At 38.8% G+C, this 12,721-nt stretch overlaps 1 protein-coding gene across 1 annotated transcript; it reads left to right on the top strand.

The window, feature by feature from the left end:
- Window positions 1-12,126, top strand: tspan36 (tetraspanin 36). Its single transcript, XM_061038810.1, has 7 exons — window positions 1-196; window positions 5,544-5,735; window positions 5,829-5,903; window positions 6,019-6,114; window positions 10,045-10,197; window positions 10,362-10,445; window positions 11,254-12,126. Exons 1-7 carry the CDS (start codon window positions 137-139, stop codon window positions 11,332-11,334), a joined length of 741 nt encoding a protein of 246 aa, XP_060894793.1. The 5' UTR covers window positions 1-136; the 3' UTR covers window positions 11,335-12,126.
- The last annotated feature ends 595 nt before the right edge of the window (window positions 12,127-12,721 follow it).

The raw sequence follows: 12,721 nt of genomic DNA, 5'->3' as shown, positions 1-12,721 counted from the left end.
TCTCTGCAGACACATTGAGGAAACTTGTGACCACACAGCAGCAGCAGCAGCAGCTCGGCTCTGCACTAAAGATAAAACCAGGACTTCACAGACACAGCTCCTTCAATCTCCTCAGCTCAGCCACACAGACAACAACATGGATTGCGGGATTTTCACCTCCAAGACCGTCCTCCTCTTCCTCAGCTTGATATTTTGGGTGAGTCGCGGTTTTGTTTACTCCTCCTCCACACGCAGGGATGATCATTTGGACTGTCCAGCATGAGAGCAATTAAAAACGTGTATGGTGCATACGCTTTTTCTGTCACTATTTTTCTTGGTTTTTTTTCATAGCGAGAGTTCTGTTTGTGTTTACATCCTGCAGTTAAAACTTTATACTCACCTTTTAAGCCTCTCCTAGTTTTCTAACCAGCACATTCGCAATCACTGTGCTGTACTTCCTGTGTTTTCACCTGAGCAACCTGCGTTACTTAATTAAACAATGCCACTAATAAAATAGAGTGAAATGTTCCCAAATCATGTGAATTTCAATCAGTCTCGGGGCCCTGACCAAACAGTTCAAGCCTGAGCTTTGTCAGATTGACTTCAGAGTTTAGATATCTGACTTGATTTCAGGGTAAACTTTGGATCCATATGTTGTTGACACACTTTGGCCAGTTCAGCAAACACATTTCTCTCTCTGCTGACAGCTCACCTCGCTCTTCCTCACAAGTCACAGAAAATCAGTGTTGAAGTCAACTTTTCTGCCAGTCTGAGGCTGATGTCTGCGTTATTAGATTACTGTGAGAGGGAACAGGCCTGCTTTGTGTTTCTGTGTCTTTGAAACACAAAGCAAAGTTTGTCTTTAATTCAGCGTCTTAAGTATGATTGTGAGTGATCAGTCTGTCCTGAAAATGTATTTATCCTCTCGTCCCCAGATTCCAGAGTCAGTGTTTTCTTATTTTTCACAAACACTAGGCTACAAACCACATTAATATAATTTCACAAACATTAGTCATACACAGGTTTCTTGTTGCAAAACAGCCAACATGTATCACTTCTTATTTATGAAACGCACACAGGCTATAAAAGCATAACTCTCATTTGGAGTTGACCTGTTTTCTTAAACAGCAGCAGCTCACTCATGTAGATTTTCAAGTCTGCTAAACTCATCAAGCAGAGTCTGTGTGAGGAATTTAAAAGAGAGGAATAACTCTGAGTTTATCTTCTCTTAATAACGAGGTCTGACATGTCAGCAGAACGGGATCAACCCTTTTTCTTTTTTTCTCTCCAGTTTTTGTATCGTCCCCGTTTTCATTTTTTATTAGATTTGCTGATTATGGAGCTCTTAAAAAGAATCAGCGAGAGCGCACATATTTAAAGGAGATTAACAGAAAATGTTGACAGCTGTTGAAAAAACTTAATTGATCTTAATTCAATCAAAGAATCAAATTATCTTTTTAAACTCTGCCTGACCTGTTCTATCTTAATCACCATCATATCATTCGACTCAATTAGAAAAACATGTATTAATCCCTCATGGGAAGAAGAAGACATAAACACAGCAACAAATAATAACACTCAAGAGCAAACGTATGGAATAAAAACCTGTAATAAAAATACAGATATTAGGTATTATATATACAGATATTATGAGTGATAAATGAATAAAAACAGGCTCATGAAAGGTCTCTAGAAGGATCAAAAGTCCATAATCACACAGCTAAAGGTTGTCCAAAATGTTCCATACTTTTTGATAGCATGCGTTTTAACGATACAATCTGCTTTACTTTAACGAACAACAGGATAGAAATTGTGAAGCTTTAAAAAACATGTGGACATGTGCTTTTGGGGAGGAATAAATCTATCAAACATTGCAAGCAAACTCTGTCTGCACAATGTCGGAATTTCCCAAACAGTCTGCAATTCAGACTGTGAGAGAATATTGCTGGCATTTTTTGATATTTGAAAGCAAAGTTCCCAGTAACCGCATCAGACTTCTACTGTCTTTGCCGTCTCTACACTAATATCAGTATTGTTTGATTTGAACTGCAACATATGATACATATTGAAGTTTCAAAATTCTGGTGAAAACCCTACACACAGGGAAACGTAGGGAAAAAAAAGTTGACTGAAAGTTTGTTGAAAATCACGAAGTTTTCAAACGAGGACCGATATATTGCATGAATCTAATGAAAAGTAGCTCACTTAACTATTGGAGAATTTTGTTTTTTACGTAAGTGCTGCTATTGTAATCAGTTCGCCTGATTGTGAAAGGTTTTTAAAACAAATAAATATTGTTATTCATTAAGTGGAAAATCAAAAGTTTCAAAGGTTAAGTTGCTCTGAGTGTTTGGAAGCACGTGAGCAGAGACGTGACGGCGGCTTTAGTTCCCTGATTGGAAAAAAACTTACAACATGTCTGCACCCCCCCCCCCCCCTCCCCTTTGGACTCATTCAAAGACACAGAACGAGTATGTTTCTTTGCTGTGCTCTGAAGTCATCCCCACGCATCAAGAAACATCCCCTCAGAGGTTGCTCACATTCCTCAGAGGTGGCACCGTGCTCTGGCGCTACACGTTGTGTAAGCTTCTTTGTGCTGCTTCTTAGGCACAAGATCAGAATTTCTGGAAAGATTAAGGGGGTGAGGTGGAGGGGTCGAGTGAACTACCCCTGGAGGGATCCCGTGACTGTGGGGTGGTTTAAGAGAAGTGAGTCATGAGGCTGAAGTGCAGGATAAATGATTGTTATAGGTCAAACAAAAAAACCAAAACCGCGCACAGAGACGAGTGCACGATGTATAACTCAGCTCATCACAGGGGAAGTAACACTAAACATGACACTAATCTGAGACACATGGACCAGGAAGTTCTCCTTTTTTTTTCAGTTAGTCGTACAGTATCATCTTTTGGCCACACATTTTCCACCTCTCATGCAAAGGAAAATGTAGCTGATCACAAATTCCCTAAAAAACAGCAGTTTTTCCACCAGCAAACAAAACTCAGATGAGTGTGTTTTTTCTTTTACAGGATTTGATACCTTAGCAGTAAGTTGTTTTTTTTTGTTTTTTTGTTTTAGTTCTTGCACTTTTCCCACACCGAGCGGAGTTTGAGTCTGGTCTGATGCAGTGAGTTTCAAAGGGCAAAGAGAAGTCAGGAGTGCTAATAATGAGATAAATACTTCAGAGGATTTGTTTGATTTTCTTCACAGCTGCCTCTGATCTTCTTTTGTGACCAACTTTTTATTTATGTTTGACTATTACATCTGAAAAATAGACATTTTCTTAAACCCTACCCTTCCCCTGCCTTAAAGCTCTGAAATATGCAACACACAATATACAGTTGTCTCCATCTTTAAGATTTCCATAGTGTGACCCTCCTGAATTAGTGGTTTCCAGTCACTTCAGCATACTTGCGACCAAGACTCATTGAGACGGAGGTTTCTTTTCTAGTGATGCCCTGCAGCAGTCCAATTAAAATACATCAGAAAATAGTTACATAAGCATGGATTAGCACATTTTCATACTTGCCCACATATTCCCTTTTCACTATTTTCACAATTAAAAAACATTTGCAATCATCATAAGACTCCTTAAGTTGTTCTAAGAATACACTAAGAGATCCTGTTTAACTAAGAAACTGTTGAACTGTTCACAAATATATCTGCTGATTCCTTTTTAATTACAGAACATTATATAATAACCACTCGGCGTTGAACAGTGAGCAATCAATCTCCTACTTTACCGCTCTACTTATTTAAGCCTGCACCAGAAGAGTGACTACTTATTAGGTAATTCACTGTTCAGCTTCAAAACCTCAGCTTTGGATTTAAAAAATAATAAATTGCAGTGCAGCAGGAACAAACACACGCTGATACAGCTGAAGGGATTTACAACATCATCTGTGTTTTTCTCTGTGTTTGTGGTTGAAAGGATCTTTTCTCAATTATCCATACAGTGGATAGCAAAGAGAAAAGAAAGGCAATAAGAGTGAATTACCTCCCATTTACACACAGTCATATGACCGATGGGCTCACTGCTGAGGCATGACTTGTGGTCATGATGATGGTGTGACTCTGCAGGACAGACAGGCAGCGACTTTTTACAGCATGAGATCAGAGCAGCAGATCATGAACAGAGAACAAATCTCTTTATTCTTTAACAAGCAGCTTTGACCCCACGTTATTAAGATTCAATTTAAAGTGTCTTGACTATTTTATACTTACAGTATTCCATGTTGATACTAGGGCTGGGAATCTTTGGGTGCCTCACGATTCGATTTCCATTTTGAGTCCTGGGGTCACGATTCGATTCAGAATCGATTTTCGATTCAAAACCTTCATGGATGTATGGATTCAAAGTCTATTTCTGAAAACATACTTCAGGATCTACTCCAGCTGTCTGTGAGACTGGCTGATTTTCTTGTTGCTCCATTTGGCTTTCTACTGAGTTAAAGAGCTAGCCTTAGCACTTAGCAGGGAATGACTGATTAGCCACAAACAAAAAAAAAATCGATTTTTGGAAGTTATGAATCTATTTAAATCTCAGAAAATAAGAATCTCAATTTTTTCCCCACTCCTAGTTGATACAATCCACACAGTCTAACTGACTCAAATCTTCAGTATTTATTAATGGATGTGTGATAATCACGTATTTCCATTGATACCGGCTGAAAATGTCTCCTTTGAACACGCCACAGAGAGAAACGCAGATCCTTCGACAGATCCCTTCAGTTTAAATCAGAGTGTGTTTGTTTCTGCTCGACTTCTTAAAACCAAAAGTATCGGGAAGCTGAGCTTATTAAGGTGAATGATTAATTACCCACTGATTATTGACCTTTTTTTGGAGCAGACTTAAGAAAGTGGAGCGGTAATTTAGGAGGCTTTGCCTTAATCTAGCTCACAGCTCAATGCTGGTCAGTTGTTATATAATGTTCTGTATTTCAAACAAGAATCAACAGATTCTGGGATTCCTAAAACTGAAAGAGTCTAAGTTTGATTTTAAGGAAAAATACATGACCCTTTGTATATTTAACATTTAACAATTCTTACATTCTGATCTGAATGCAGACATTCTCAGTGTTTATCCTCACCTTAAAGCTCCTGTGAGGCGTTTAAAGCTGGTTATGAAACATCGTGAAATCACTGCTGATGTCTCTTGGTGAGCTACAAAAGCAAACGAGACCGTCAGCGGAAAGATTGATTACTTTTTTTGTAGTAATTTGTAATGCTCGTAACCACTGCCACGGGGAATGTGGCGAGATGAAATGAGTTCCAGCTCTCTGCAGAAACAGCCTGCGTTGATATTCTTTTAAAGCGAAGAATCACTGTGATACTTTTAAAAGACAGCAGCATGAGATCTGTCAGCAGAAACTGTACTTAAACATGTACAGGAGAAGATCAGCAGAGATAAGAGGAACCACTTTGTCCACGGCGGGGCGCTAAAATCCACACAAAGCAAAAAGCTCCTCACAGGAGCTTTAAGCGTTCTGCTGACTTTGGCGACTGTAAAGTGTTTAACCCTTTGATGTGTGTGAACTATATGACTTAAAGGTTTCTCCTCCTCGCAGGCTGCAGGAGCGTTGATGGCCTACGTCGGAGCCTATGTGATCAAGAGTTATGACAACTTCAACAACTTCATCCAGGACAAGTACACTCTGATCCCAGCGGCGATCATTATCGGCGTCAGCGTTGTCATGTTCATTTTTGGTCTGCTGGGATGCTTTGCAACTCTCCGGGAGTCCAGAGTCGGCCTTAGCTTTGTAAGTGTGTGTGTGTGTGTGTGTATTGTCTGAGTTGTGTTTTGTTTTCTCAAAGTACTCGCTCCTTCACTCTCATTCTTTTTTTCTCGACAGTTCTTCCTGTTCATCATGGTGATCTTTGCGGCTGAAGTTGCTGCTCTGGTATTCAGCTTCATCTACCAATACAAGGTGCGTCACAGATTCTGTTCATTCACTGTCACGCACATTGTTCTCTGCTGATGGTGAACTACGTCACATATTAGACTCTCTAACATTGATTACAACTTTGCTTGTGTGCGTGCAGATAAGCGGCGACCTGCAGCGCTCCATGAGTGAGGTCTTTGATAGGTATGATGGAGAGGACGCTGAGACCAAAGCTGTGGACTACCTGCAGACTCAGGTTGGTGTTTTTTGTGCGACAGAATCAAAATAGATTTCTTTTCTTAGCTGTGCTTTCACTCTCAACACCTGCTTTGCTGCATGTTTATCTTCCTTGGTTACTTTCATTTCCTTTTTTTGTTGTCCTTTCGTTTACTTTCAGCTTTTTCTCTTTGTCTCTTTCGAAACGATCTTAAAAAGGCTTAAACACAGAACACATTTAGATTTACACTTTTTCTTTCTTTAAATAATATGTATTTCTAATCTATAAAGTTTTTCTTTTCAAGGTTTTCTTGTGTGTCTATGAATCATTTAATTTGAAATGAATAGTTATCCTTAAGGTAGTCCCTTGATATAAAATAATAAACCAGTTCTGCCCTGATATAGAGATATTGTGTCATTACTTCACTTATTAGTCTTAAAAAATTGACAAATTAAGATAAGATAAGATATACTTAATTGTCCCCAAAGGGAAATTTGTCTAGGACTCTGTTCTGCAGTTTTTTAGAGAATTAAAAAGTACATAAAAAGAGATCATACAAAACATGACGGCTCCACTTTTTTTCCTTTTTTTTTCTCTGGACATTACTAAATAATTATTGTTTTACGTTTGATGTGAATGATGATGAAACTTGTCTTTTTTTATAATGGGTCGGGCTCTGTGAGGGTGAAGAGCCCAAGACAAATTTCTCACTTTTTGATACAATAAAGTTGATCTTGAATCTTGAATCACATATACATAAAAACACATTTTCCTACAGTGGGGACAAACTGGCACATCGTCCTACATTACCTGTTATTCAGATTATTAATGGACATCGGCAAGAATGAATGTTTGTAGCGGTTCAGCCTGAATCTTCTCCCACAGGGTAACTAACTTTACCGTTGCGCAATTAATCACATTTTTTTATCATCATTGGGATACGAGCATTTGTAAAAGACATCATAAAAGTCTGAATTTATCGCAGCTAGAAAAATAATTTTACGTGAAGAAGCTATTTCTTTTTCATTCAGGCTAGATTTGCAGGATTTTTCATTCGTCTTCTCATTGGCTGGAGGCCTCTGTTTGACAGCCATGCCTTCACACTGTTCTGATGCAGTCAGATTCATTTTAATCAATGAACGAGTATAAAATTATTGAATTATTTTCAATTCAGCAGAAACATGTTGCAATCACAGGTCATGTGTAAAACATCCAAAACTACAGACAAAAATGGATTTATAGCAAATATGCACACCTGATTTCTTTCACACTTTATATCTTACAGTAAGATTGAACTGTCTTCACAGTTTAATATCCTGAAGGCCCAATTAACCATCCATAAACAACTCCTATGTTCTTCATCTACATGCTCCTAAAGCACTGCAGTCATGTCTCTGGGTCCGTCAAAAGTGACCCTGGTTACTACAGGAAATTGGTCATAGAAACAATCAATCATTATTTGTGTTCATAACAGCTGTTATCTCGAGACGCTTTAGAGAGGAGCAGGTTAAAGACGATGCTCATTGTTCAGAAAAATGGGATAGGGGGAGATGGATAAGATGCAGGAAGGATTTCTCCTTTGTATTCCTCTCGTTCCTGCTGTCCACACTTCCTTGCCGTTGAGGTGGAGGTCGGAGCAGGACGTGGTAGCAGACAAGCACAAAGGGGTTCATTTATAAATCGGAGATGGCACAGTTTGGGTGGAGGGTCTGGTCATCCTCCCCCCAAGAAATCAGCTCATCTAACCCTTTATTTCCTGCATGGCAGTAGAGGAGAGAACCACAGGGTAACTAACAAAACAATACCTGATATGTGGCACACGATAAGGATAATTCTGCGACATTCAGAGGTAATAGATGTTTTGCAAAACTATCAAATAATGATACATGTGGATATCTGATTAACTGAAGAATACAAAATGCTCCTAAAAAGATCAAGTGTACGATTAATGAATTCTTTCACTGAAACGTGGTATCAGTTTAACCTCTTTACACGCTTTATCCTTCAGCTTCCTCACCCCCCCAGCCAACGCTATTCCGCTGATCTCTTCTTCTTCTTTTTCTTCTTTTATCCTGCTGTCAACTTCTTCTTTGGCCAAATAACTTCCTTTCATGTTACCCTCATTCATGTCACAAGTTCCCCAGCGAGGAGTCACGCCGCAGTGACGCAGTGACACAGTGAGTCAGACCGGCATTAGAATCTGTTTGGAGCTCCTTTCTTTAAATTAAAATGTCGATATTTGGCGTCAGCTATTTGATAATTGTGTAACTCGAGTCAGGTTGACGATGTATCAACGATTCAATGTTTTGAGCCACCCTTACACAGTCGTGTGTTTACTCTTTAACGTTTGGTGTTTATTTTAAGAATAACACAAATTTGAAGGATTAGTTAAAAATAAAGTTAGTGAATGTCCTGCATGAAGTACATGTTCTAGTGACTTAAACTCTTTTTACTTATGTAACACGTGCACAAATCAAACGAGGGAACTAATACTGTCTCTGTTCACGCAGGCTGCACTCTCACTGCCATTTGAAACAATCATACATTTCACAACAAATAACAAAAAGTAGGCGGCCGTTGTTTACTCCCTGCTTGTGTTTGACCTGAATATCAGCAACGTTTTAGAGCTCACTCACAAAACTTCCATAATAACAAGTTTTCTAATCCCAGATTTGAGACAATAGGAGGGATTTTGAGTTAATCCATAATTTCTTTCTGCCTCAGATATAAGTATTTGTGGCAGAAAACTGTTTTGAACTTGTTTGTTTGTTGTTGTTTTTTACCTTTTTAGATGAACGTTTTCTTTCACTTTTTACCTACAGTAAAAGAAAACGTCCTGCAGATTGATGATTCTCAGGTTGAAGCTTTTATTTTTAACACAGGATAACATACAAGGTATAAATATATCAAGAGTCCCAACTTTGAAAGTGCATGTGATGATCCGAGTATTATATTTACATTTTATGACAACACTATTGAACGGGACATAGAGAACTGGATGTTGTTGGGGAAATGTCCCTACTGTCCCCTCATGTAGCCTTCAGTAACCTTTGAACTGTAATAATAGTAAAATAATAGTTTGATGATAAGTGATGGGACAACATATGGATACAGCAACATGTTGTCCTGACTCGTGATACAATTATCTAAATTCTGGTGCCAAGTGCTGATATTTAGATTTTCCTGCCAATTTGACTCACTGTGTCTCTACTTCATGACACCTCATGTTGCCGCTTTTGACATGAATCCATCACACGCTGTCTGACGCAAACCACGCCGGTGACACGACTTTTAAACATCTTTTCTCCCTCATGAGGTCATACTCATGCATTTAAAGAAAACTGTTGTATATTGTTCAGTAAATAAAACCTTGCGGGGAACTCTCTTGACTGAAAGACCCTTCAGTCAAAGCTATCGAGTGACCAGCAGACGTGGGTCCGGGTCTCTACTTCACAAGCTCGACTACTGTACTGTAGCTAGCAGGAGTGCAAACCCCACATGAGGACGACAGACAGAACTAACAGAGCTACACAGCTGCACAGAAACAGAACGTCCTGGACTCTGCTGAACATATTGAAAGTCATCACGAAGGAAGACAGTTTAAATCTTTTTTCACTCTGAGAATCAAATAACAGACTGACTCTCATATAACGGTTTGACTTATATTCTGGATTTAATGTTATTTTATTCCTGCATTTGACCTTTTTATGGACATTTCATATTCACCAGTTAATCATATACTGTGATGAGTAAATTAATGATTGTCTGGTAATGTATCACTTACAGAAGAAAGGCTGTATATCGTAATGGGTATAGTATCGTGTTGGTACCCTGCGATTCCCTTCCCTATTGAGGAAGCCACTTTGATCTATTCATCATATCTCTATTTTTTGTCAAATATTCATGTAATTATTACATTTTTGTGGTTCTTAATTAACGGCTGTCTGTTTTCCGTTCGTCTCTGTGCAGTTGCAGTGCTGTGGTGTCAGAAATTACACCAGCTGGTCCAGCACAACCTGGTATGCGAACCACAACAACACGGTGCCTCTGAGCTGCTGTAAAAACGACACCGCCGCACAGTGCACGGGCAGACTGGCCCAAGTAGACCTGCTCAACACTGAGGTGACTCACACAAAGGAACATGTTGCTTGCATCGGAGCTACCAACATTGAATGATATGTCCTGCTTTTGTGACTCAAAATATAATGATTGCGAATTGAAATGAACATTTGATTAAGAGCAGACGTTCTTCATGTGCACTCACCGTTTGTGTGCCTGTATTTCAGGGCTGTGAGTCTAAGCTGGAGGTCCTCCTACAGGATGTTTTGGGTTATGCCATGCTGGTCATCCTGGGCTTTGCAATCATAAAGGTAAAGGATCTTAAACACAGTTTTACCACTTAGAGTCATTATTACTGCACACCTCAGGGAGCTACACGGAGGTACATGTCCATTTTAAGCAGATAAAGAAATCTATTTCTCTCCTCTAGAGGCCGTGTTGGTCCTTCACATGGATTCCCTAACATAGCTCTACTTGTTTTCACATGTTAGGGATTGTAATACTGATTAATCAAACTTCTCCAGAAGATGATTACCGGTATTCAAACCTACTTATGTTACATTTCTATGATAGCTATTTTTAGGGATTCTTCTTGAACAGAAGCGGGTCAGTTGAGGCCAAGAGACCTGAACTCAAAAGATCGCCCTACAAGGAGAAAAATATCTGAACTGAATGACCTCCTGATATCCCAAAAAAGAATCTTTCACAGAGTTGATCAAATGTGTTGCATTTTCATTTATAGGCATTCAAGTTCTTCAGCTTGTATCATTTGACCGAGTGCAGGGGTTTAAGGTCTAAAAATACTGCAGTCAGGTTTCGGTTGTGACTCAGTATTTTATTTAAAGCTTCAGCTTCTGAGAAATCTTGGACTTAAAATAGACATAACCAAGCAGCACATCATTGTTATACAAAAAAATCAAACATCCCAAACACAGTCCATTCAAACGAAATGTGTTGCTATTTCCGAGGAGGGAAACAAAGACTGAAGACGTTTCAAAGTCCAATCTGAGTTTTGTGTCACACCATCAACAACAAACAACTCAGCTCAGTTATTATTTTCCCCCAAAAAAAACTGAGTCAAGGACCTGTGTCTGATCACCTCTGTCTTCACCTTTGCAGTTCTTCGGGATGCTGAGCGTGTGTGTGATCACCTGTCGAGCCAGCAGTCGGAGGAGTGGCTACCAGCCTCTATATGCCTGATGCACCTCCTGCAGCCACCACCCACCTCCTCCTGTCGCTTGACTAGCTTTGCTGACTACTTCATCAGCAAAATGCAGAATCATCCAGACTGAACATTGTACAAAATCTGAGTTTATTTTGTTTATGGCCGATATGGTATGTAGAAAAGTCTTAGTCTAAAGGGGGTCACTAAAGAAAGAGCATTCCTCCACTAAAAACACGAGTTAAATGTTTCTCAAAGTTATTAAATCATTTAATTGAATACGAACATGGATTTCAATTTGATTTTTTAGTCGTAATTTTCCATATTTGGAGATGCTTGTGTCCCGTCTCAGCCCAGATGCGGCCTATATTTGTGAGAGGACCCAGTTTGGAGAGTGATTCAGTCATAGAAAATGTTGATCCCTGTAGTATTTAGTTTCTTTCTGTAAAGCATCTGTTAGTTTCTTAAACTGTCTGGAAACCTGGTGCAAAAACTGTGACATGACTAGAGAGGAAATGTAACTGAAAAAGAAAATATATATTTGGGACATCAAGGTGCTTACTTGTATATCTCGCCGTGCCGTCTCTGCTCTGTCATGTAGATATTCTTTAAAAGAACAATATTGTTTGGAATATATTCAAGATTCAAATTTGAGCTTTATATTCAGCTTTTAGTGATTGTGAGCAAAAGGACAGCGGTTGTATGTCTGGTATTTAGCTGTGTATAAGTACATAAACATATATGCAATTTAAACTGTATTGAATGACATTAATACATAGGATGACTTTGGTTGTGTTTATTTTATTTCTAAATTAAACAGCTGAAAATGATCCACTTTTATGGACTTTTTTTTCTGTGTTTTTTTCATGTCATGACATTAAAACTATGAAAGTTTTTTATTGTAAACATTGACTGATGCAAACATTTCTTGAGGGAAAAAAAGAAAACAGTTACTGTGTGTTTAAACCTGTAGTCATTTCCATACTTGAGCACCTCTCTATAGTGTCTGTTTTCACAAACAAATAGAGAGCGTGACATTAAGCGTCACGTCCTGCCCATTATCTCTCACTGTTCACCTCCTGACTCTGCTGATAAAGAGGCCACGAGACCCGCTCAAACAGGAGATAGGAGCGTTTACTTAACATGAACCATGTCGGTGTTGAAAAAGATAAACAAGAACATAAACTCATATACAGAGGCATCATGGGAGCTGCAGACTATAGATAAAGTGATCGGTCGATAAGATGCACCTGAAATTACCCATCAGTGTAAATAAAGACACTAGAAAAGATCCTTTGGCTTTTTAATTTAATGATAAATGCAGCCTAATTTTCCCCTTCTGTCTCTCACTGTGGTGAAAGAATATATTTATATATTATGGACGCAAATGTCAAAATGTATTTTTCATTACCGTGGTTTTCTCTG

This window comes from Labrus mixtus, chromosome 5 (genome assembly GCF_963584025.1).
Source record: "Labrus mixtus chromosome 5, fLabMix1.1, whole genome shotgun sequence".
Taxonomy (NCBI): Eukaryota; Metazoa; Chordata; class Actinopteri; order Labriformes; family Labridae; genus Labrus; species Labrus mixtus.
Note: the sequence above shows the minus strand (reverse complement) of the source record. Positions and strands in the feature narration are given on the sequence as shown.